Source organism: Arthroderma uncinatum (genome assembly GCF_011692745.1).
Source record: "Arthroderma uncinatum strain CBS 119779 chromosome Unknown scaffold3, whole genome shotgun sequence".
Taxonomy (NCBI): Eukaryota; Fungi; Ascomycota; class Eurotiomycetes; order Onygenales; family Arthrodermataceae; genus Arthroderma; species Arthroderma uncinatum.
In genome coordinates, this window is record NW_022983865.1 from 275,033 (window position 1) to 299,551 (window position 24,519).

General features: G+C 50.0%; 8 protein-coding genes across 8 annotated transcripts; all 8 read right to left on the bottom strand.

The window, feature by feature from the left end:
- Window positions 1-8: 8 nt before the first annotated feature.
- Window positions 9-775, bottom strand: GIQ15_03883 (40S ribosomal protein S22; the record flags this gene model as incomplete). The annotated part of the gene is made up of 3 exons (XM_033551300.1): window positions 9-198; window positions 274-343; window positions 643-775. 3 exons carry the CDS (start codon window positions 773-775, stop codon window positions 9-11), a joined length of 393 nt encoding a protein of 130 aa, XP_033405030.1.
- A 701-nt stretch (window positions 776-1,476) lies between these two features.
- On the bottom strand, window positions 1,477-2,331 carry GIQ15_03884 (Ser/Thr protein phosphatase superfamily protein; the record flags this gene model as incomplete). The annotated part of the gene is made up of 1 exon (XM_033551301.1): window positions 1,477-2,331. The coding sequence occupies one exon, from the start codon at window positions 2,329-2,331 to the stop codon at window positions 1,477-1,479; it is 855 nt and encodes a 284-aa protein (XP_033405031.1).
- A 1,072-nt stretch (window positions 2,332-3,403) lies between these two features.
- On the bottom strand, window positions 3,404-6,405 carry GIQ15_03885 (uncharacterized protein; the record flags this gene model as incomplete). The annotated part of the gene is made up of 6 exons (XM_033551302.1): window positions 3,404-4,276; window positions 4,332-4,548; window positions 4,607-5,235; window positions 5,294-6,100; window positions 6,184-6,218; window positions 6,366-6,405. The coding sequence occupies 6 exons, from the start codon at window positions 6,403-6,405 to the stop codon at window positions 3,404-3,406; spliced, it is 2,601 nt and encodes an 866-aa protein (XP_033405032.1).
- Window positions 6,406-6,974: 569 nt separating this feature from the next.
- Window positions 6,975-9,756, bottom strand: GIQ15_03886 (uncharacterized protein; the record flags this gene model as incomplete). Its single annotated transcript, XM_033551303.1, has 7 exons — window positions 6,975-7,234; window positions 7,292-7,441; window positions 7,493-7,559; window positions 7,629-8,336; window positions 8,389-8,974; window positions 9,029-9,386; window positions 9,462-9,756. The coding sequence occupies 7 exons, from the start codon at window positions 9,754-9,756 to the stop codon at window positions 6,975-6,977; spliced, it is 2,424 nt and encodes an 807-aa protein (XP_033405033.1).
- A 603-nt stretch (window positions 9,757-10,359) lies between these two features.
- On the bottom strand, window positions 10,360-12,269 carry GIQ15_03887 (uncharacterized protein; the record flags this gene model as incomplete). Its single annotated transcript, XM_033551304.1, has 3 exons — window positions 10,360-11,907; window positions 11,966-12,176; window positions 12,226-12,269. 3 exons carry the CDS (start codon window positions 12,267-12,269, stop codon window positions 10,360-10,362), a joined length of 1,803 nt encoding a protein of 600 aa, XP_033405034.1.
- Window positions 12,270-13,578: 1,309 nt separating this feature from the next.
- On the bottom strand, window positions 13,579-14,307 carry GIQ15_03888 (uncharacterized protein; the record flags this gene model as incomplete). Its single annotated transcript, XM_033551305.1, has 1 exon — window positions 13,579-14,307. The coding sequence occupies one exon, from the start codon at window positions 14,305-14,307 to the stop codon at window positions 13,579-13,581; it is 729 nt and encodes a 242-aa protein (XP_033405035.1).
- A 1,163-nt stretch (window positions 14,308-15,470) lies between these two features.
- GIQ15_03889 (ferulic acid esterase) lies at window positions 15,471-20,798 on the bottom strand (the record flags this gene model as incomplete). The annotated part of the gene is made up of 9 exons (XM_033551306.1): window positions 15,471-16,536; window positions 16,637-16,772; window positions 16,881-17,236; window positions 17,785-18,389; window positions 18,463-18,606; window positions 18,675-19,235; window positions 20,091-20,252; window positions 20,317-20,646; window positions 20,709-20,798. 9 exons carry the CDS (start codon window positions 20,796-20,798, stop codon window positions 15,471-15,473), a joined length of 3,450 nt encoding a protein of 1,149 aa, XP_033405036.1.
- Window positions 20,799-23,494: 2,696 nt separating this feature from the next.
- Window positions 23,495-24,382, bottom strand: GIQ15_03890 (uncharacterized protein; the record flags this gene model as incomplete). The annotated part of the gene is made up of 3 exons (XM_033551307.1): window positions 23,495-23,884; window positions 23,939-24,175; window positions 24,233-24,382. The coding sequence occupies 3 exons, from the start codon at window positions 24,380-24,382 to the stop codon at window positions 23,495-23,497; spliced, it is 777 nt and encodes a 258-aa protein (XP_033405037.1).
- Window positions 24,383-24,519: the final 137 nt, after the last annotated feature.

The following is a 24,519-nucleotide window of genomic DNA, read 5'->3' on the forward strand; positions in this document are numbered from 1 at the left end:
ATCAGAATCTAGTAGAAGAAACCAATGACCTTTCCGGCAACGTGCTTGCGACGGGCCTCCTCATGGTCCATGATACCAGCAGAGGTGGTGAGGACGATGTAGCCGAACTGACGAGATGGGAGGAGACGGACGACCCACTTCTCGAGCTCACGGAGCTGAACGTTGTAGCGGGGAGAGATGACACCGGTCTTGTTCAGGCTATATTGGGGAAAGACGAATGATTAGCAAGGTACCCAATTGGACAGTTGAACAGAAGGAAGATTGGATACACACCGGCCGTTGAGCTGGATGACGATCTTGCCGGATCGGTGGTCATCGACTTCCTCGAATTCACCAATGTAGCCTGTAGACGGATGTCGTGTCAGTAAAATATAGATGTGGCGATGAATTAAACGTTGCAAATCATAAAACATCAAAAAAAAAAAGCTTTGATAAGACAAGAAACTTGTAAGATCGTCGCCAATATGAAATATTTTAATCTATCGAACACTTAAAGGGCGGACGTTGTAGAGTGGGTTAAATTCGAAACAACCGCCTAGTTATCAGCCCGACGCGGTGGGAGGAAAGAGGAGATATACATCGTTGGGAGACAAGATCAAACGAAAGTTGAAAGCAAGAAATCAAAGTTCATTCGTTACTTACCGTGCTTCTGCATGACGGACAAGAACTTGACGATGACCTTGGAGCTGGGTCTGATGAGGACCTGACGCTTGCCAGCCTTCTCGGCGTTGTTGATGGCGTTAAGCGCATCGTTCAGAACACTAGTCTTGACCATCTTGGCGGTATTGTGGAATTGAGATTCTCAAATCGAAAACGATTCTGTTTTGGAGATGAGGTATCTATTGTAGAAAATCCTCAATCTTTTTTATTTTCTCTCGCTCCTTTTTATCCGATCCCAGAGGGTGACTCAAAAAGAAGGCGAGAAAAAATAAAAAGAAGCAGGATTGATCGAGTTAGCCTTCAGCAGCCTTTCCGAGCGCAAAGAGTGCCCTTTTTCATTATTTCCACTCGCCAAACCTCTCTTTCGAGAGTAATTGATGGAGGGAATAGGGTTCTTCAGCCCGTGCCGTGTGCAGAGGGAATGCGTATCATCGCGTCCTGGCATAGGCACGCAGCCTGCATTCGGCGATGATTGCTTCCCCCAGGCTAACTAAAGGGCATCGAAATGAGGAGCAGCGCAGGGTTATCACATACCTCGATTGATAGACTGGTGAAGAGCGGGTGTTTGTAGCTTGCGGTTGACGAAGAAGAAGAAATTCGCGGTCGTTGAAGTCGAAGTTGAAGTTTTGAAGTTGCGAGTGTGTGCCAAGACTTAGGGCTTAGGGCTTTATTTGGTGTCTTAGCTAATATATCACGTGATAGCATCATCTTCCCGTTTGGACGAAGAGTAAAGAGAATAAATAGGAGGAAAGATAGAAGATGATGATGAGGAGAGAGATATGTAAGTGGCATCATTGCTGTCGTCATTATGTCAAGTTAGGGTGTTATCGTCTTTCGAACATTGAACTCGTGGAGGCTACTCCTGAACAGCTTCATCCAGTTTGAAGACTCGTCCTTGGGCTTAACCGTATAGCCACGTTGGTTGCTCACAAGTCTGACGCCAGCCTTGATGAAGCTAGTCGTGTAATGCGTATGCCCAAAGACCCAGTGCTGCACTTGCGAGAAGATGGCGTTGGCGGGAGAAACAGCCTGGTCAAGTAGTTCTGTTGCAAACGAGCATGTCCATGGATTCTGTACATGTTCCGGCCGGCTGCTCTCGTTGATGCAAGGCGCATGATGGGTGATGACGATAATGCTCCTCTGTCCTTCCAGGTTGGATGCTCTATCTCCGTCTCTCAGACTGGTAATCTGATCCCTCAGCCATTCGACGTCCTCTCTATGTTCGGCGTTATGGTCTTCGATGGACCAGTCCTTAATACGATGAAAGTCCTTAACACGGCCGCTAACTGCTTCCACCGATTCAGGGGGTATTCTAGACTGCAGCGTGCATCCCAACAGCGTTATGTTGGGGAATCCAGGAAGCTCGACTCGTGTTCGGTTCAGGATGGACAGCTTACCCCGTACTTCTGGTTCCTGTTCTAGAGATGCCGCAAGTTTTAGTCCCTCGTGTCGAGAGACTCCGTAGAACTCATGGTTCCCAAGGACCAAGTACACTCGCTCGAACTGGCGGCATTGGTTGCTGAGGAACTGTAGATAGCCACGATAGTCGCTTAGCTGGCCGATGTCGCCCGCAAGGATCAGGAACGGCGCAGCAGCGGGTATTTGAAAGGAGCTATATTGGTTCCTGACCTCTAAGTGAAGGTCAGACAGTATTTGAATCCGTGGAGGCATGGTTACTGTTCGTTGGCCTTACTGGAATGCGATGGTCAACATGATCCTGATATTGTTTTGTTGGAAGCCAAGCCCCCCGAAGGTCGAATTACGATGAAACAGCCTCCCATCTAGGATGCCGCTACAAGGTCATATTCTAGGATATACAGTATCGAGGGATACAGCATCGAGGAAAATGCGATCGTCACGAATAATTAACTTTGCAACCATGAATCAGATCAAGTGTGTTATTACTGATGGTCGATTAAGGCGATAGGGTTAAATATGGGTGGGAAGGACATGACATAGGAACCGATAAATGAATAGTTAAATAGATGTGGTGCTGGGGAATGTGGATAAGGAAAGGGACATGAATGTGTCTAATCAATGGGGCGTAAAAGCGGTGGGATGGAAGAATAAAACCAGTCAAGGGGGGAAATTGGGGGAGTAATGATAGGAAACGGGTAGAAAACATTAAAGGGAAAGGTCCTCTCTTCTTTTTCTCCATACACTCCCCTGAAAAGGTACAAAACAAGACATTCATATCACTTCTGGCCCATGCTCGCTTGTGCATAACGAGGAAATAGAATAACGAAAAAACAAGGGAGAAAGGAATGGAAGGGACAATGCTATTTCCAAATCAAACCCTTTCTCTACAATATAGCGGGTCTAATTTTTAATAAAATGGATACATGATTTTGGGGGCATACATGATTTTTGGGGGCAAGGTTGGGGGGACGGAAACCTTTTCAGTTAACAAGCTTCGAGGGATAGTGTTGGATGCGAACGGGGGTAAGGGTAGTGGGCAGGCATGGGGGGGATGGGTTAGGGGGGGACGATGCGATGCGATGCGATTCGATTCATATGGGCTTGGTGGAACGACAAGCAGTTAACATCAACTAGGACGGGTTAGTGGTGATGGTGTGCTGTGCTCGGTGCATTGGGAGGGCTGTCGGATAGGCCTTCTGTATAACCGTTCCAGTATACGCTATTTCGGTGGCAGCGGCCAACTCTGACTGCGACTTTACTGCACTGTGCCGATGCAAGTTGAAGTGAGCCTGTCATACGACAACATCCGTCTTACAGGGGTACCTTAGGACATCGATGCAGCAGTAGCAAGGCCGATTTGGCGCTTGACTTGTCCCCTTGCCCAACGAGCAGTCTCGATAGTCTGTGGTCCGTACTCGCGGCTTGTTCGGGCTTCTCTTATCAACGAGGATATGAAATCATTGCGGAAGAACGATGCGTATTCACCATTGGGGAACGCCTCGGCCAGATCACCGATGACACCCATACTGGCGCGTAGCAAGCCTTCACTGCGAGAGTGTTCTTGTGCCACGAGGTGGAGGAGCTGGAAGATCGATTCGACATACGGCTGAAGAACATTGACATTGGGGGCACCCTTGTACGCAAGTAGGATGCCACCCCAAGCGTCCATGATTCCTTCGCGCAGGGACACGATGTAGTCGATCATGTCGTAGGAAACATCGCTACTAGCAGTGACGGCAGAGGCCTGTTGAAGGACCTGTGCAACGACTGAGAGGTAGGTTTCAAAGTGTGAGCCAATGGCCTGTGCGATGTCGCCGAATGTTTCGAGGATGGCGGGCTTAAGCTGGTTGGACAAGCTGTTGCTCCGGAGGTTGTTGAGGAGGTGGTTCATGAACGCGTCACAGAATGGCTGGACTTTGTCTCCTAGAGAGCGGGTGATGTCGCTCACTAGACCGATGGCCATGGCGCAGAGACCGGGCTCTTCCTGGTTTGCGAGAGCGTTGTAGAGGAATGGGCTGAATGGCTCCATGTACTTGATAAAGTCGGCCTCCAGAGAGCTGGCAAGGGAACCAACAGTTGCGAAAACGGTATCAGGCACACTGGACTTCGGTGGGATGGTAGTCAGCACCTGAAGGAGGACAGTCATGATGCGGTCAGCTTGTGGTTTGATTTCAGCTTCCAAGCGTTGGACGATGGCCTATACATTTGTGTTAGTTATGTGCGTCTTGCAAAGTGAGAGAGTTAGCACGTACCAAGAGGACACTGGTCAAGCTGGTCTGCAGCTCTTCCAAGGTGATACGATCTTCGACGCTGACAACTTGCTGTTGCATTGGCACAGTCTGCTCTAATCTCCGAATGACAACATCGGACAGGGTAGCGATTATTGGTAGCGAGTCATTAGCTGCGTTGGTCACAAAGGAGTTTAGCACTTCATATGCAGCGGTACGTAGTTGATTGTCCGCATCGGCTCTATGAAAATTATTAGCATAAGAATCCTACAATATTCACAACAAAGGGGGCAACCGACCTCTCAGTAACGGATAAAAGCGAAGTAACGCTATCCTGGAAATGCTTGCTCAGGGGGTTAGTCTGCGCACCAGCGTCACCGGCAAACCGATCCGCAAGGTTCATCAAAGCCCAGCAGCAAGATCCGGCAATCTTGGGGCTGCTAGCCAGACCGTTAAAGAGGCATGAAATTAGAGGGTGCAAGTGCACGTTAACCTCGATGGCGCCGGAGCAGTAGTCGCAAATCCGACCAAGGGCATAAGCAGTCGAGTCCCTAACGTGAACGACCTTATCTTCCATCATGGTGATCATAACTGGCAGCGCTTGGCGGACAAGGGGGACGAGAGTTTCATGCTCTGGGCCGTCCATTATGGCACCGAAGGCAGAGACGGCAGCGTCACGGTGATGCCAGTCTTCGCTGCGCAGGTTTTGCTCGACGAACTCAAGAACAGGCCCGACGAGCTCGGCCTGCACGGTCTGGGCATACAGCTGCAGAGCCTGGTAGGCGGCGCGGGAAACGTCGTAGTCATCGTCACTGGCATCTTCATCTTGGGTGGTCATTAGCTGCAAGAGGACGGGGACGACCTCTCGGCAGGCGATGCGGGCGAAACTGAAGAATGGCCGGACCTCTGTCGATCCTTCGGCTTGTGCCTGGAGTGGGATGTTAGCACGGCTATAGCCAAAGTATAGGGGAGGGAACGGAACATACCACATTATTATCATCATCAATGGAAAGCTCCTCCTCGCAAACGGTACACCAGAATTCAATAGCGAGCTTGGCCACGTCTTCTTCGTCACTCTTCATACCCATAATCGTTAATCCAAACAGCGCCTTCTCCATGTAAAAGCGCATCTTATCATAATAAATGCCCATAATCCTATTCAAGCAGCCGAAAGCACCGGCCTGTATCCGTGTATCCTCCGCCTGTGTAGCCTCGCAGACAACCTGCATGATATAGTTCCGTTCGCCTTCATTCTCGAAATTCGTGCGCACGAACTCGATAGCATCACTGAGCGCAGAGATGGCAGCATTTCGGACGTCCGGGTTCTGTTCTTCCCGTCGCGCTCCCTGCACGACGGCCGTGAGGATGGCGTTGGAGTGTGCGTTGAGGCTCTCACGGAGATCGGGCTCTTCGGACTCGCAGATGAAGCCGATCGTGGTCAGGGACGCCTGTTTGAGATGATCTGATCCTGTGCTGATGTTCTGGACGAGCAGGTTCATAAGGTCCTGCCATTCATTGCGGGGCAGCTCTATCGCCGCGATGGAGGCTATGAACTGACCGGCCGACTGGCCGGCTCGGGCATCAGATGCGCCCAGCGTCTTCAAAGCCAGCTCCTTGACGTTCTTCTTGACCTGCTGGTCGACGCCGTGTGCCCATCGCCCCTGTACCTCTCTCAGACGGGCAATATCTCGGAAGGAAAAGGCGTTCTTCAGTGCGAGACCGGCGGCTGTTCGGATCGACGAGGCTGCATTTTCGTTGGCAAGCTCACCAGCTAAGGTTGTAAGGTATCCGGCCTGCCATAGTAGAACGTATACACGGTTAGTCTTATAGCGACTTGGAGGTGAGTTTTTGGGGGGTTGTAGGGGGTGGGACGCACAAAGTCGACCTCTGCGGCGTGAAGTAGCTGCTGCTCTGCATTTTGACGAGTAGCGGCATCTATGGAACACGGAGAACGAGGGCACCGGATCAGTCAAGTTCTTGAGGGTCTTGGGGTTGTTTTCCCACCAGCGGTGACTGGGGGAGGATGGAGGGAGGAGGTCGAGATAGCAGCCTACGTACCGGCAGAGAGGGTGCTGGCCAACACCTGATTGACATCCATGATGGGAGAGCACAGCTGGAGCGTTCACGGAGAGTAGCAGACGGAGAACGTAGTAGAAAGGAGTGTAAGAAGGAGAAAGAAAAGAGGTATTGAGAGCTCGTAAAGGAGGAGTTTTTGCCCCTGCGCGTGCTGTATCTGGCTATCTGGGGGTCCCTACGCCGCAAAGGAAAAAAAGGACGACGGCGAGCAGAAGGCGAGCAGGACGAGACGAGTGCGAGAACCGTCCTGGCAGCGAGGAACAGGAGTCAGGCGATGCAGCGAGGAGTAATTGGGCGTGAGATGGAGGAGCGAGCGAGGATGAAAAAAATAGGAAGAAAAACAGTTTGTTGACAACAATAAATAAAAATGGGCGAGGGTGGGCTCTTTAGCTCTGCGGATTCCCAAGTGCCCCGCGACCAGGAGAACGAGCAGCCGCAAACACCACGGTAGACAGTAAGGAAATATGAAGGAGATATAGCTGATGCAGTCTACGGGCTGCTTGTGCAGGTTGCAGGTTGCAGCGTGAGGTTGGAGGTTGGAGTTGCGGGAGTTGCTGGTTACGGCTATATCAGATATCTAGTCTACACTATCTAGTCCAGGGCGCTGTCCAGGTCGAGGACAGAGTACCGTTGTCCGTCTGCATACAAAACGCACACGACTCGCCGTCCCCTGCGCCCGTTGACCTCGAGATGCGCTGGTTCTCGCTCGGCTGTCTGGGAGAATGCGTGGCAAACCAGCCGGTCCGGGACATCGAGGCTCGTAACCAGGCCTCCGTCGACGGATGCGAAGTCTATCTCGAGCCTGGCCTGCTTGCTGGCAAGATAGGGAACGCTGACGAGGTGCCAGGATGCTTGTAACAGGGTCAGTTGGCGTTTCATATAAGAACGGAGGTCTAGTCTCTGCATACCTTTCGAACTCCAGAGCAGCATCAAGGTGCCGTCCTCCACGAACTTGAGGTCGCGGATGCTTCCTGAGCCAAGGTCGACCGTCGCCAGGTGGCTGGCCTTGGTCGAACTAACGCCGTTTACGACGGTGAGAATGTTCCGGTAGATATAAACTGTCAACCGGTCAGCCAGCTTCCTCCACGGCGGCGGACAGGAGGACCTACATCTATGCGGGATGGTCCGCGATTTCGACGCAATATAGACGGACGATAGACTCTCACCCTCATACTCCTGTAATGGCCTGCCTGTTAGCTTCTTCGGTGCAAAATATAGGTACCAAGGTGCAACTAAAGTACGCACCTCAAAGTTCATTGCCATGTCAAGGACGACATTGTCACAGTCTTCGCTCAGCTGGAGCGTAGACCGAAACAGCGTCCCCCTTCGCTGCGTCTCTGCAATCTGTTTGAACACCCTGTCACACTGCGCTGCCAGTCGAGCCGTCAGGTCGCCTAGCATAGGTATCGACAGCCCTTCAACCGTCCCCTGAGACTCATAGCGAGAGACTGCCTTTTTATATTCCTCGTAGAAGGTCCCGTCGTGCACATCAATATCCCATCGCTTCTCACCGTCCGGATCGGGCACCTGGATGAACCCTTGTAGTGCACTAGATGTCAGCGCCCCCTTCACATACCGCAACGTCATTCCGTAGTCGACCGCATCTGCCTTTTCCATCAGCTCATCCACGGTTGAGGACGACGGATCCGCAGCCTGCAGCTTAATCTCATGTTGCATCCAATCTGCAAACGCATGGAACTCCTTTAGCTCTACGCCGCTATGGAGCACGACCTTGTGTGCCAACAGGCTCAGGCAGTCTAGAGTCGCAACGCATTCCTTTAGGAACGTCGTTTCGAGGCCTAAGATAGGGCTTATGCGGTGATATTTTGAGAGTCCCATGAGCCTACTCAGGAGTACGCCACAGCGTTCCAGGGCTGGCATCAGACATTCATAGGTAAGCCGTCGGAGAGATTCATAACCGCCAGTCACAACCTTTTCCCAGCGTTTATGGCCCTAGCATAATGGTTAGCTGGCGGATTGCAGTCAATCAAGGAATGAGACATACCCTCTCCCCAATCACTATTGAAAGGAACTCCTTCAGGGGTGGGAAACAATCCCCCGTAACGATTAGATGATATGTAGCGGTGACAAAATCACAATTGCACTGCTCCTGTAATTCCTCGCTCACTACGCGTAGGTACCGAATAGGTACTTCCCGTGCAGTCTTCCACTCTAGGTGGATCTGTGTTTGAACTTGCTTGATGTACCGTAGTAGGTTCTGCAGCTGTGTCACCTTCGATGCAAGCAAGGGTAGGTATCGGCCTGCCTTGGTGATGAACCGTAAGTCCAGGTCTAGGAGTTTCATTCCGTCGTCGTTCTGGAAGAGAAGCGCATGGGTCGAACTCATCGGATGGGAGGCGTGAGCCAGAGCTTTGTAGTTGCTCGTGCTGCTGTTACTGCTGTTATCATTCCCCGGGCCATTCAATGAGTTGGAAACATTTATTGAACCGATCTCGAAACTCTCGAATATTCTCATATGGATTGACCCATCGTCCAGCCCGGCGAGCAACACATCCACAGAATCCCCTGGGTTCTTCACAGGGGAGTGGAAAATAGAATCAAGCGATACTCTACTACTAAAGACATCGTCGCTGTAAAACAGAATTAGCATTTAAATTCGACGAATAGAGAGAGGTCCAACATACTCGTCACCTGTGGATGGTAAAGTGCTGAGCTTCGGCAGCGACCCTTCAATATCCAACAACGATAGTTCACGGGGCAAATCTGCCTTGAGAAAACCTAGGTGGGAGGATAGCTTCGCATCAGACATCAAAAGGTCGTCCAGGGATAGCTTTCCTTCTGGATCCTTCAAGTTTTTCAATAGACTCCCCGTCTCCGCGAAGCTGACCCCCCATCCAATGCAGGAAACGGTTCCAGGAGGCCGCTGCGGCAAGGAGAACGGTATAGGCGGTGATTGTGCCTTGAGTATATGCACCATCTTCCCACTATACGAGCTCAGCAGGCGTATATTATTATCTGAGCATGCAACGGCCAGCACGCGTCCTATCCAAGCATTAGCAACCAGCACACAGCACTACCGTAAAGACAGGCGTAGGAGTAACTGAATCATCAACCTACCATTCTCCTTCCATTTCAGCCCAATTGCTCTCACCAGCCCTCCCTCTCCGTCGTCTTCTCCCAGCCCATACGCCCCGCCAAACACTCGCTGCCCGTTCAGCCGATAGACGTTCACCTGCTCGTCCTCAGTCACGACGGCGACCAGGTCCATGTTCGGACAGTACGCAAACGCATGCGGCTTGCATCTTGCAGAGAGCTCCTTTTCGGCCACAGAGTTGAGGGTTGGAGGATCTGTGTCGGCCGCGATGGCGGGTGTGCTCTCGCGCCCTATGGTGGTTGTCGCTGGTGAAGCCATCTCGGGCACCAGGTAAACCACTCCGTCGCGCACCTGATGGTATCGGGGGTATATATTATTATCCTCACAGTTAGTTAAAGTAACTGGTTCATCTTTATCGTTTACGCATAGACGTTGAGATGTTTTTTTAATGTATCTCGGTGATCTCGAGTTGGTGCGTGAGAGTTGGAGATGGAATGAAGCTTTGTTTCTTACTTGAAGCAGCGACTTCCTGGTCACCAAATATATTTTATTTACTCCTAGTCTACACTCTTCACTAGCGACTAAGATCTCCTTAATATCAATAGATCTAATACGCTCGATTTTTACCATTTAAAAGTTTTTGTTGACGTTTAACTCAAATAGTGGCCAGATTACAAGGTTTACGCGCTGAGATGAAGTATTGACACGGTCTTTGTAGATAGTATATATTGAGTGAACAAGGGCTATAGCCTTGACGTCTATATCTTTCGAACAACGAAGATTTTACACCAGATCGAACAAAGAAACAAACAAAAGAGCCCTCAAACGCCTGTTCTGCCAGATATGTGCACCGAAATTGCAGCAGAAATGCACCTAAAATGAAACTGTAGACGGCTAAGGTGGAAAACGAGAGTGTAAAGGTTAGAACTGATCGGGGCTAGCATCGATCATATCCCCGAGATAGCTCATTTCATCAATCAGTTCTTGCATCATGTTATGGATAGTAACATCAGGATGGTCTTCATTATGATTGAACCCCTGCGTTCGAGGACTGAGTACGGCGAACGATGATTTGCCAGATGCGACGCGGCTGGGGTTCTCATCGCTGAAAGGGTCCGACGTCATCCACGAAAACGGAGGTTCATCTTTGACTCCGTCTATGGACTGATGATCGATATGAAGGTCAGAAATCCCAAAACAATCTGTATAGTTCTTGGAGATCGGTTCGTCTTTGTTGTGCTCGGAACCAATACTTGACAGGTTACTATCCAGCGACGTGCTTGTGGAGAAGTTATAGTTGTCCGGAGAATTCGTCTCATTATTGAATGTCGACGAGGACGTCATGGAGCACGGAGACACTATTTCTGTGTCTGTGCTGCATTCAGAGAATCGGCTGCCGCCTGGGAGTAATGGAGAGTCGGGGCGTGAGGCCACCGTAGATTTTGAGAAGTGACTGTGTAGGTGCTCGAGGTCTAGGGGCGGGTAGTTGGAGGTCCACATGGAGCCGTATGATTCATCTAAGACGGAGGAAGGGCTGTTGGGAAGCGTAGGGAGACGTTTGGAGTACAGGTCCGTGGGAGAGGGAGCGACGTCAAGCTTACAGGGGACCTCTAACGTTCGGCTGCTCGTGTCTGAAGATTTGGGGCTGGCATCATAATTTATAGAATTCCTAAGAGGCGTATGGGCTGGACTCTTGGACCTGGAACGGCTCTGGCCATGGCTGGTAGGGTATGACGGGCCCGAACTGTTATCATTGCTATAATCGAAACCAGGAGCAGCAAGGAGCCTGTCGTCGATGACAAGGTCGGCCGGTGAGCCGCACGGAGACGGCAGAGCGGAAGATGAGGACGAGTATGTGCCGGGATACTCTGGCCGTAGATAATAGCTCTTGGACTGATTATTGGGGACAGCAGGGCTGGCAACGGGCGTGCTCCTGGTCAAGCCTATCTCAGGCATTGGTGTTCCCTGCTTCGTATACTTCTCTGGATTCTCATGGCTCGCGGAACGAGGCGACACACGGTTTAAAAATGCAGTGCGAAGACCAGAGGATTTGGGAGCCAGACTGCTCATGGGCAGTTTCAGATCGAGAGACAGCTTCCCACCGACTCGAAACTTACGACTGGCCGCGCGAGGTTGGGAGAAGCTTCTGCCGTGCGTGGGATGTGCGCCCGCCGGTGATATGGGAGAACCACGGGCTTCATGCGGTGCAAGAGCAGCTGGAGAAGTGGCCAGACGCGGGAGTTGAGGGCGCGGCGGCGGCCTTGGGTTGATATACTTATCCTCCGGGTTCATGGTTTGCTGGACAGACAGCTGAGAGCTCGTGCTATCGTTGCGGCCATGGGAAGTAATTGAGGGAGGCAGGTATATAGGGACATTAAGCACGTTGAGTGGCTGTCCGGGAAGTAAAGGACAAGAAGTAGTCCAGGCCTCAGACTCATTGTAGAAGTCAAAGTCACCGTCCAAAATGTACTGTTGAGCAGGTCAGTCAACGGATATCTATCTCTGTATAGACGGTAGGACTCCATACATAGTACCAATATGTTCCCCCCATCTTCAAGCCGCCATCCCGGCCTGGATAGATCGGGTTCCCGTGGCCGTCACATATTATATTGGTAAAAGTGTGGCATCCTCTCCAGTGGCCTCTGCCGGTGCGCGAGTCTTTCTCCATGCGGTATCCTTTGGCAAAGTTGTCCCAGGACCCAAACAGACTGACGGACCGGGTGGTTGGAGGCGTGCGTCTGGCATCTATCAGCTTTATCCGTGACGGCAGATTCAAGGAAGACTTACACGAGGAAGGTCATTAAGGTGGTGGTAGCTGATGGAGCAGCCATTTTGACGGAGAATGCGAGTAGATAGGAAATAGTTGGCCGGAACCAGCCAGCGACGCAATGAATGAATGAATGAATAAATAAAGAAAAGAAAGGACGGATGAAATATAGACGAGACTTAAATCGGAGAGGTCAAAGGAAGAGACGAAGCTCCTCTGCCTGCGAGCTCTTCATAGCTAGAACCAGGAGCTGTTCTTATGCACTCGCAGTCTGCCCGTCGGCCGTCTGGTCGCAGCTGTGTTAATGCGATGATTCTATAATTGAACCTCGTTTTGAAACCGCCTTCTGGACGACCAGCTCTCGTTTCAGGAGCTCTTGAAGATGCGGACGTCTAATATAACAAGACCAATGGGCTTGGGCCGGGACAAAGGTGGACTTGTCTGGGTTCGACTTTTCTCTTCGTCATCTCCCCTGCGGTCCCTTGATGCCGGCCAGGGGAGACGGCCACTCAGCGAGCTTCTTCACCCCCAGCTCGACGCCGCGAAATTGGCTGTGGGTTGCTATATTTACCCAACTCGCCCAGTCAGCCAGCGTCGTTTGCCCGTTTCCCGCAGGGATTCAGCAGACTAGCAGTTCTTAACTTCGAGAAGGGCCACTATCGAGGCCTGCTAGCGACCTTGGGCTGCGGATCTCGTTCAGCCACTGAGCGGCGAGCGCCATGATTGCAGGATCCCGAGTTCTTCATACTCAGTTCGTCGCACAGGAGGCGTTGCGGACGCCGTCGGGGCCGTCTTGATTGGATTCTTTGGCCAGCGCCATGAGGATCTCCCTGCAGGTCAAGGAATATGCGCATCAAGGGCGAACAATGCACTGTCTCATGTTCGGTGGTGCCAGGCATGAAACTCTGGCATCGGTTGGCTGTGCGGCGTCCACGGTCGTTAAGCGCCCGGCCCTGGGGGCATTTTCTTCGCGGGACGGATGTTTGATTAGTCGCCAATTCGTTCCATCGTGTCGCTGCTATTTGCAGGTGTTGGCCTGCATGTTGAAATTATCCGATCTATTCAGGGCAGAGTCAAGGGCGTAGACTCCTAGCCGCCGACGCAAATGTTGGGAGCATGGGCTTGCCGTGCTGATATATCAATGTGCAGTCAGAGACAAGGGGACGAAGTTTCAAATACTCTGCTTTAATTTCTCTCTATCATTAGATTTAGGATACAGGGCTCCCGGAATAGTTCAACTAGACCACCAGCCCCTTTGCAACAATGAAGAAATGAAGCATGTCTGCCAATCCGTCGCCGACGTGACAGTGTAACACAGGGGGGAAACTATCAAGAGAAATAGTCGTATAACCGAAGCCAATAAAGAAAAATGTCTATCGTTGTCGTCCTCCGGCGGCGCTTTTTCGGTCGTACTTCTTGTGTACGGCACCAAGCACCACCTTCAACACTCCGTCAGCCGTAAGGCCACCGCCGCTCTGTGTAGCATCCCATGGTACGGTATCGACCATATCCCGGATGTTATTCTGTCCCGCCAGCGCGTCGTCCAACTCCTTCAAATCCTCTGCAGCGTCAGGGTCATCTCCGACTTGGAAGAATTGAATACCCACCTGCCACGGTAACGCATTGCATTTATCCAGCTTCTTCGCAGCCAGTATTATTACGCTCTCGACGTCATCCGTCGGGACGCCGTCGGTGATGACGATGATGTTTAGTGGCCGTATAGCTTCATCTCGTTCATCCGGCGTCATGCTCTTGGACGCTTCTTCAAACCTCTTCAGGTACGGTTTCAGGATATGCATCAGCCTTGCACCTGTCGGAGTGCCGCCCCGCGGAGCCACGGTGGTGAACACCTCACGCACATGTCCAGTGTCCTTGATGTTGGAATAAGCTCCATCCGGTGCTTCGGAGCGGTGGTTTAGGAAATATATCTCAACTCCGTCCTTGTCCTGAGCCGTGCATATCGGGGCGACCTTGGCCAGGGCGCTCTCTGTGGCCTGCCAGTTTGCGCCGCGCATGCTCGCGCTATCATCTATGAGAAACACGGTATCAAACTGAGAGAGGAACGAGTCGGCCTTGTCCGTAGACGCAGCCGGGGAGTTCATCGGGGCGGGGAAGCTTGGTGCTATTGACGAAGTAGTAGATGTTGAAGTTGGAGTGTAAGCTGGCGGAGGGTCAAGATGAGGGTATCCCGCCGTAGTAGAGACCACTGGTGGATTGGGAGAGCTCTTTTTCTGTCGGCTTAAGAATGATAGAGGCGATTTTGACCTCGATGATGATGATGATCCAAAGAGCGGCATCTTTGCTGGTTGTAGCCAACTGAGAGTAATGTGAAGATGCCGTGATGTCAATGGTCTAGAGAACTTCTAGAGCTATATGTTGTTGATATTGAAAGAAACCAGATAGTCCATGGCGCGGCTGCTTGCATTTAAATAGTAAGCAGTGGTAGCTTTATTCAATCCGAAACAGTGAATGAAGCTCTAAACAAGGCAGACCCCGCGATCGGTCATAGACATCCACGAGATGTTTCCTCGCCTAACCCAGAGGCATGTTAACCTGGATGGGAGTACGGGCTACGCCCCCCATGATCTATAGTCTGTAGTCAACTATACGTGAGCGTGGAGTCCTGCGGCCGGGACGGTCAACAGGCGGATGAGCAGCAAACCATGCAGGTTGCTAGTGAGATACCCTTCCACCGGAGTCCGCCCAGAGTTTGCCTGCGTTCGGCTGTTTTCTCGTTGGCTGATTGCATGAAACTTCTCGTCGCTTGCAAGGGTTGGAAGAAGTTGAGGCTGAGGTAAAAAAAAAAGAGGCTGAGTAGTTGGCTATAACTCGTGGTTAGAGGGTTATGGCCGATGGCTCCCATTGGACTACACTTCTAACTGACCACACACCAAATGCAGCAATTTATATCAACTGCATAATTCTGGGGCGATGACGGTACATATATTGTGGCAGTATGATGCCGGCACTGAAGGAAGCCTTATCTGATCCAGGTTTATATCCTACAGGATGCATCTCGTTGCATCCATCCTGGCTTTTAGATATGAACTAGAAGTGTACCACCTATACGATCATATTGTGGGACGAGAAAGCAATCTCGGAACTCAAACAAACAGGATGGCACCATCACATTCCCCGGCCTTGCTACTGGCATAGCCAGCTTCTGGGGTTCGCGCTATCTCCCCCGGTATATGTGTTGCGGAGTGGATATCTGCATCAGTCTCATCAGCCTAGCCTAGGGACGGTGGATGTACGAGAGAGGATATCAAAGTGTCCTTAGGAGGAGAGAATTAACAAACCTGCAATGTCTACGGCGAAATACAACTCCAGAAGCTACATCGTCATCCACGAATTTCACTCCTTCCATCGTGTCTGGTGCAATTCCTTTCTCGACCCAGTCAACGACGGCTGCTAGAATATTGTTCTCTCTCTTGAATTCGATGCCTTCTGAAGCTGCTCCGCCTCCCTGTCCTAGAGCCCATGCACCCGGACCCCCATTGCAATGAAACATGCCGGATATGCGGAAGAAACGGAGAAAGTGGTCTAGTTGCCCAGCACCGCCTGCCGGACCCGTTTGTATCAAACGGTTATAGAACCTCTCCGTGTTGAAGCTCGTGATCTGGTTATCCTGACAGCCATGGTGGACGAGTATCTTGCCGTTTCTATTTTTGAACTCGGCCAGGTCTTCGTATGTTGGCCATGTTCTGACATCCCCTGGGTTGAGAGCATCTGCAACCGCAGCATCGTGGGCAGTGAATGTCGATGCGTCCCATGATGGGTCGTATACGGCGTATTTGAACCATTCGTCTGAATAGCTGAAGGGTTTCCCTGCATAGAGTTTTGTGGTAGCTAGCTCTTCGCTGCCAGGCTGCATGGCGGAATATATTACCTTGCCATCCTCGTCGATCAGAGGGGTGAATATCCGTCGCACAATATCAACTTGAGTCTGCGTTAGGCAATCTGTCTTTTGGCCTTCCTTGCACAGCAGCGCATCGGCGTTGAAATGGCAGAGTGAAGGGTTTTCGATAATTCCGTCCACGACGCCGTCAATGCCGTCACATTGTCGAAGCACTTCACCATGAATATACGTCTTCCAAGCACTCGCTGGTATGAAATCGGGAGAATCTGACCTGCCAGTCAACGGGAAGAAACTTGCTCTCCATGATACCAAGTTATTAAAGTCTACCCCTGGAGCTCCGGCGACGATTCCATCAAAGTCACGGGGGAATTTCAGCGCTGATTGAAATCCCTGGCGCCCACCGAGGGAGCATCCGATGTAGTAAGATTTCAAATGAGGCTTTCTGTAGAACTGGGCCACGATTTCCTTCCCACTAACTACACTCGTATGAAGCCTTTATACCAACAAATAGCATAAGAATATTTCTTGCAATAAATGTCAATAGACAATGGAGAAAGGCTTATTTCACTCACGCTCTCCACGCAAAGTCGATCTGAACATCTAAATTTCGATACATCGAAATGGCCGTGGTGCCATTATGTCCGTTGTTTGAGCCAACTACGGCAAACCCATTTTTCACCCCATAGGCAAGGTCTTCATACTTGATGCCTGAATTAATAGAAAAGAAGATATTTAATTAACCTAATACACCCAACAGTTGGTAACATGATAGCCATGCTCGACAATTTTGATCATATCCGAGAATTGTCAACTTACATCCATCGATGCCTCCGTTCCCCGTGGCTAGGAATCTCTGTCTCTGCCAATTCATCGGTAACCAAACTTCAAAATGAACGCCGGATCTACTAGAAGTGGAAGCGTGTAGTGCCACCCGGCAGATATCTACAGCCACTACCTGGCTAGGCCTGTTGCATGAAGGGTCATTGGAAGGGAAGGTCAGATTTGTCCCTGCTGGTATGAATTCGATCGCCCTAGCACCCGGAAGTTTGAGTATCTCTGCGTTACATCTTTCTTCCACCGGTAATGAGGCAGCAAGTAGTGAGGTAGATAGGAGGAGGAGGAGAACTTTGGCTAGAGTAAAGAGCGGCATGGACGTGAAGGGGGTCGTTGGACTTTTAGAATCGATAGAGCAATAGGAGTTGTTTCTATCTCCACTTACTATCAGTAACACCGAGCCGGCTATCTTACCCGTGGAATGGAAGACAAAGTGAGTTGGCGGTGGACTGCAGTAACTGCAGGAAAAAGAAATTATTGCAAGCCACCATCTCATCCTTCAGACATGGGTTATGGTAAATGTGGGGTGGAAGGATGCAGGTGAGTTTGTCACCTTGATAGAGACAGTTTGGATCTCAAGGTTGATGATAGGAGTGATTTCTAGCATTAAGATATTTCTATATGTGAGTGGACAGGTTTATTGCTACAAAATCGGTTTTTGAACATAGTTCGAGATCAATCATATCGTCAGTCTTCTTCACTAATCCGCAAGGTTGTCAACAGAAAACGCATGCCACCTCTCCTTAAAAGGGCAGCCATCCAAATTGCCTGTTTGATCCCAAGCCCTCGTCCAATATACTCAAACCGATTAACAGCCCAATCTCGTAGTGAATTCGGCGCATACGGTAAATCTCCAGCAAGACACAACGGCCAGAGTAATAGGTACCCGCCGATGGCCCTGCCACTTCGGCGAGTGTCCCAGCCACCTGTTATATCTTTACTGACGTCTCCTAATTGGAAAGGAACACTGTAGCAAATGTCTATCGCCGCTTGCAGTGCGGCAATTCGACTTTGCTCCACGAGAATCGGCAGATCGCCAAATTGAGAATATAGAGGTGAGGTTGGGGAGAGTTGAGGGAACGCCTCTTCGATGACCTCGCTAAGGAGGATACGGGCACTACGGTAGGCGTAGTATACATTCGGAATAAAGTAATCTGCATAGATATGGTAGCAACCTCCATAGATTTCGTCTGATGGTGATGGGGGAGTGTCCTGGTCGAGAACTTCATGAAGCGTATAAGGGTAATGTTCCCAGAGCACTGTATAAAATGATATAAGTTCAGCCTCTAGAGCGTATGCTTGGGATATGATCAAATCCGGTGAACTGAGCGTCTTATCCTCGATTTCAGCACGTAGGTTGCATAGTTTGACAAGTAATGTCGCGGCATCTTCGAGCAGGGCTTCTGATTTTGGAAGACTTCCTTGTTTTTCTGGCGGCAGGCCGGAGAGATATGGAGGCGCCCGTGAAGATGTCAACAGGCAACTGGAGAGCTAGAGGCGGTAGTCGTTAGCCAGAGTGATTCGTACAATAATTTGGCAAGGCGGAGGCGAAGCATGGGCTTACTATTTGGCCACGGGCTTGGGCAAACATTCTGAAATTCGTCATATCATCTGGTGACGGCGAGGGGCGTAGTCGAAGGAGAGCAAGTGCTCCCTCATGATGATTTCTCCAGCTACTTAAGGATCGGTTGCTTCGGCAGGTAATGACCTATGGCTGAGTCAGTAACCAACAAAATTCCAAGAGTGGTATATTTTTTTTTCTGGGGCGGAAAACACCTCAAACATCCCCAATAACATGACGGTATCGAGGGCCATCGGCTTCCTCGCCTGTACAGGGTCCCGGAGCATTGCATTCGTTAACGAAAGTGCGTGGGCATACTGCTCCCTCGCCGCGATGCGCATTTCGGGAGAATGCGTTATATTTGCGAGTGTCGCTATGCCCACTGAAGCCATGCATGCAGACATCACCTCAGTGCCTGAGGACGTGACGCTATGCATATAGCCAATCCTCCCAGGAGCAGGACCAGTGGGAATAACATAGTTATATACAAAGAAGCAAATAGCCCGCTGGTTCAGGTCTACCGGGAGGCTCCGTGAGAGCTCTCCCGGTGTATTCGAAGAGCACAGAGATACAAGGCTGGTCGAAGGAGTTTCCTGGGCGGAGGCCTTATTGGCACTGGTACTTTTGATGCCTCTCTGCTTTTGCGCTCTTGTAGAAGCGTTGTGTGCAGTCTTCCGCGTCTCGTCGCGGAACATCAAGTCCAGCTGGTTTCGATAACCGGTGCATGTCCGGCCACCTTTCGTGCATTGCATGCACGTTGGCTCCGTTTGGTCACACTATAAATAAAATTAGAACTTTTGCATCTTGTTCAAGAGGGATGGGCATATTTTAGGAGATGATATCTTAAGAGCCTAGTATCAAATCCAGGCAGCAGAGCATAGATGCATACCTTAATTTTGCGGCGCCTACATTCATTGCAGCCCTTGCTTGGTTTACCACAATACACCATTCTCGCCAAATTAAGTATATATCGAGAGAGGGAGTCTTGGACTTGCGTCGAAACCTCGATTGGGTGAGGAGAACGGCGGCCTACCCAAGATATAGGTTCAAAATCCCTTCATGATTCCCCTTGACTAAAGTGCAAGGGCTGAAAAGTTACATCAAGGAGGCTGAATGGTATCACAACCCGCCTGCCCACCCGCGAGTCGGATCGAAGGGTCTAGGGCCCTGCAGAATAAGCAAGGGGCTGACCATCTCGTATTTGATGCATCTTGACTCTCTGACTATTGGTTAAAGTTCGCGCTGCGCCCTAGTTGAAGTGGATTACATAAGCTATCCTACTTGGACGACATTTGGACTTCATGCCATTTTGATACATGTTGATACATGTTGATGCGCCTCGATGGCGGTTAGGATACTCGACGCTGGCCCAAGAACGGGATATTTCATTGTCAGACGACATGGAGGTGTGAGGTAACTAGCTAAATGGAATAAGGGATGCCGCGACCTTAAAGAAACAAGTGAAACACGAAGCTCCAGATTTGCAGCCACAGCCAACGACACCATTTATAATATTCCAAGGAGAAATAACCGTGTCCAGAAATCAATTGCCGCAAGATTATCTGCAGCTGACATGTTAACTAGCGGCGGTTTGCCTTATGAGTGCCGGTGACTGGAGTTGTATCTTGTACCGGAGCCACTGCTGACGGTCCATGTGCAGGAACAAACTCGGGTGCGTCTCCTCGAAGGCGAGAGTGCTCATTAACAGGATATGGCTGCCTAGAGTCGCGTCTTGGGGGCATGTGTTGCGGTTGATTGTTACCCCCCCAACTGGTCGCCCTTTGTGTACGAGTCTATATCACGAGGTTAGCGGCATGACTTTAACGGGCTTATCTGGAGAGAAAGGACTGAACGCACGCTTCCGACCCAGGGGATGTTGTTCACTGGGGGGCCATGGCCTGGTGAAGCATAAGTTGGGTATGTGTTTGGAGCTGGAGACCAGTACGCTTGGTTGAAATGAGGCGCCGACTGTGGGGGATATGCCATATTGCTTGGGTTGCTGAGCCACTGGGGATTGCTGTTGGGTCCTTGTGCTTGGACTGATGGAGGATAAGTCTGGAGGCTACGGGCAGGGCCATGGTAGCCTTGATAGCTATGCCCAAAGCCAGGGCCTATGGCGCTCGGTTCATAATAGGTAGGAGTCCCTCCGTTGAAATGGTCCAAGGTGCTATCACTCTGCGACTTATTCTGTAGTTCGATATGGTCAGCTTATGGTTGAAGTTGAACAGGGATGGATATCGAGGGCTTACTTTAAACTTGCTAATCCTCTTGTACAGTTTTCGGTCCATGTACCACTCCTCGTTCTTCTGGTTTTTACCCGGCTTCGATCTGCCGGCCATAATGAATGAAGGGAGCAATAACTCTGAATATGCCCAAATAATGGCGGAGCTACTCGCTCGAATGTAGAAAAAGGAAAAAAAATTCTAGATAGATGTAAAGCAAAGTAAGTGAGGCTGGTGAATATTGAGTGTGCTAAGGTGGCAACCGCAGATATGATAGCTAAGGCAGGCTACGCTAAACCTACGCCTAGGGAAAAAGTGTTATGGTGGTTATCTGTGGTATATCCCGTCCTCCGTGGGTGGGAATCAGGTGTTGCTCGGAAAGCTACGCGAAAGGGATATATTGGGCTGTGGTAGTAGACTCTTTGCAGAACCGCAAGAGGACCATCTTATATATCCTGGCGTTTCCTGGAATGAGGATTCATTTGATGTAAGGTGCCAAATATTTAGAATGGGACTGGATCAAACGGCATGGAGTGAGGTCAAGTTTCTCAGATTAGCCCTTGCTTTTTGGTTGATAGTTTTCATTAACAGAGAAATGAAGCCTTTTGGCTACAACAAAGCACTAACTATGTATTTTATTATCCTCTAGGAAATCCCCATTGCTCTGACACTGGTACAGAGCACAAACTCCTAAAATGATGTATAAGACGCACCCCTTAATAATGATTGAGCCTCAGAGAATATGGCTATAACTACGATAAAGCTACAGAATACAGAAATTGGTAGCCTATCCCCGTAGTATAACCACCCACTGGATCAGGGTATGTCCTAACTGTACTGGGAGGCCGTCCTGGAATATTTCTGATGATACAGAAACCCTAGCCAATAGGTTCTGAATGGAAAATCAGCGCCAAGGTGTTTTCTGGTCCCTGGCAGTAGACAATGCATGGTGCTGGCTAAAGAACTTGTTAATCGGTCCTATCAGCCTGGAATTAGTCCGTAGTTAACCATGGAGGCACTAAGTCCATTGCATTCAATATATAGTTCCGTAAAGGTATATTTCCATGTCCATGACAGAGTTGGAAATGATAGCACCGAGAACAGATCGAGGGGGGAAGGGGCAGGGATATGGCCCCTGCAGCTGGTAAAGAATGGTCAGGAATGACATGGAAATGAAAATAGACGTTCAAATATTAGTAAAAAAACCAGCATATCTATATTCTTACTCTGAGCCTTAAAGTTGTTCTATTCTAGTTAGATCTTATGCCAATTATCGCGTCGTCATATCTCATCAAATTGTTGCTCTTCCGGCGTGTGCGTCTATACTTGCGGCACCCAGCCCCATACTGACCACCAGCAAGGCACTTCCACCGGCGAACCATCTTTGGCCGCCCAGTCATCATAACCTATCTCTTCTCCTTCTTCGAGAATGCCTAGCCCTGTCTTGTGTAGTCGTTTCTTGAGTTCATTTACTTGTGGAAGATATACTTCTCGTAGAGGTAGCTCGAGTATAACCCTCGATCGACCATTCGAAGAGAGATGTGTCTCTATAGCTTGAGCTAGCCATCTAGGATGATCGGGGGAGTATAGCGGATCGGCAATGAGGATAATATCGTACTTATCAGCGCTATGCAGCGAGACGCCTGATTGAAGTGACCAGTCTAGTACTCCGGTGGTAATGCTCGATCCAGCCTTGGAAATAAGGCCATCGTTTAGAGACCCATTATGTGTAAGGTTAGGTACGATTGGGGGCAGATCAGTAAGATGGACTGTTGTAGCAGCACCCCATATTGCTGCGAAAGAAATGCCCACAAGTCCGGTTCCTGCGCCTAGCTCAAGGCTGCGTAAGGGGGAGCTTGAGTTCCCTGAAGAAGGTACTAAGCCTGAGGAATGGAATATATGTAGTCGTTTCGAAAGCATAAACGAAGCGACCCACGTCTTATTTCCGAGGTTGTCAGACGTGAGGGAGGGCTCGTGTAGAGTGACCGAGAAGCCAGAATCGTTAGTCATTGGAATCCTGAACTCCCGGGACATGGAGGGCATGGCTGCATAACGACTTATCAGCTTCGAGTTATAAAATCAGACAGGACAAGCACAGTACCATTCCTACCCGCCCTTTCACAAAGTCTGGAACTTGCAGCATCCCATATATTTTCTCTCAACAGGTCTGAGTCAATCCACGCTAAAGGGCTACCAATTATTGAAGTGAGGTATCTGCAAATGTCAACTGACTGCAATTGGTGTACGGGTTCACCGGAGGATTCATCAGTGAACGTGTGAGGGCGAAGTGTAAGCTGATCCAGGACCTGGAGTATGTCGCATGCAGGTGGTTTGGTATGAAGTTGAGGAAGGTCGAAGGCTGGCAAAGTTATCTCAACTGGTTAGCCTGCTGATATGTACCTAGTTAAAGCGGTGGATTTTCTCCGGGGGTAGGGAGTTGCAATACCATGAGTGGGGTTCTCCGGGCCTCTCATATTCAAGGGATCGATGATTAATTGGGCGTATAGATATATAGACCCGGACACAGCAAACACACCCTCGGAATCTATACGCCAGGCTCGTGTCGTTCTCAATGTTGCACGACTACTTCCTGATGTCACTGAAAAAAAAAAAAAAAAAAAAAAAAAGGAACTTTGGCTCGTCCGTGCACAATCTTATCAGATTGCTTAGTAAGCATCTTGATAATGGCGGGGAGGTCAGGGACAATAACCATGGAGGTGATTCTGTTCGTGGACTGACTTATGCTTATGGCCTGGGATCCGTCAGAAGACATAAGGAAGATGCCACCGCATAATTTTCGAGCAGGGACGAGATCAATTCAAGGTTGCCTTGAAGCCTTGATATGCCTGCTCCATTTCGAATGCCAACTCTCTAGCTTGATCTTCACCTAGTTCCTCCGTCGCTCTCATCTGGTTTAAGGTGATAAGCCACTGGATTATTTTCCCCCTATTTTCAAAATCTTGCTCCGTGACCTTATTCACGGACTGGATGACTTCTGATAAAAGTGGGTGGAGCGCATCCTTCGAGAGCATGTTGAGCTTTAGAGCGTCGAGGAAGGTTATAAAGTTTTCTGTAGCAGCGAGTATAAGGCTCCCTGAAGCTGAAGGTCCCGCCGTAGAATTCTGGGAGGGTGCATGAGAGGGTTGTTCGACAGTAGCGGGAAGGCCGATGCGTAGTCGTTCCGTGGCGCGTGGACACTCCATCTAGATAGCCTTGTTAGTCTATGGTACGTGACTTGAGCTCGAAGTAATGCATACCTCCCAGGCACGCTTGAACGTGTCTAGATCGACAAACTCAGCTGCGACGGCATCATCACTTAAAATCGACCGGTACTGTTTTAGCAGCCTGGCGCACGTCTCCGTATACTCTGATTCTGTTATCGCATCCTTGATGTATGCTTTCTCTAGCCCGTCTAACGTAATGATGATACTATATATCTCCGCCAGTGACTCGTAAAGGTCTCTCTCGCCGGGGGAAGAGAACGGTTTGACCTCCTAAGCCTCCAGTTAGCAAAGGACCGCTGCCAACTCCCGCAGAGACCAGACCCTTACCTCGTCTAAATTGATGGTTGCAGATAGCGCCGTGTTGGGAGTATAGCTGTAAGGCGTAGGCGCATATGACAGAGGCCGCTGTGAATACATCATGCCTTTCTCTGATATTCTCTCTCTCTCTCTCTCTTTGCTGTTGCTGATGATGTTCATACTGTGAAGCAGGGAAGCTTTGGTAGCGTGACTTTCTTGGCCGCGAAGACTTGGCGCTTTTGCAGCTAAGAAACCAAAAATTTCTGTTCGAAGCCAAATTCTATAAATTTACGCTCCGCACGAAACGACATCCAACA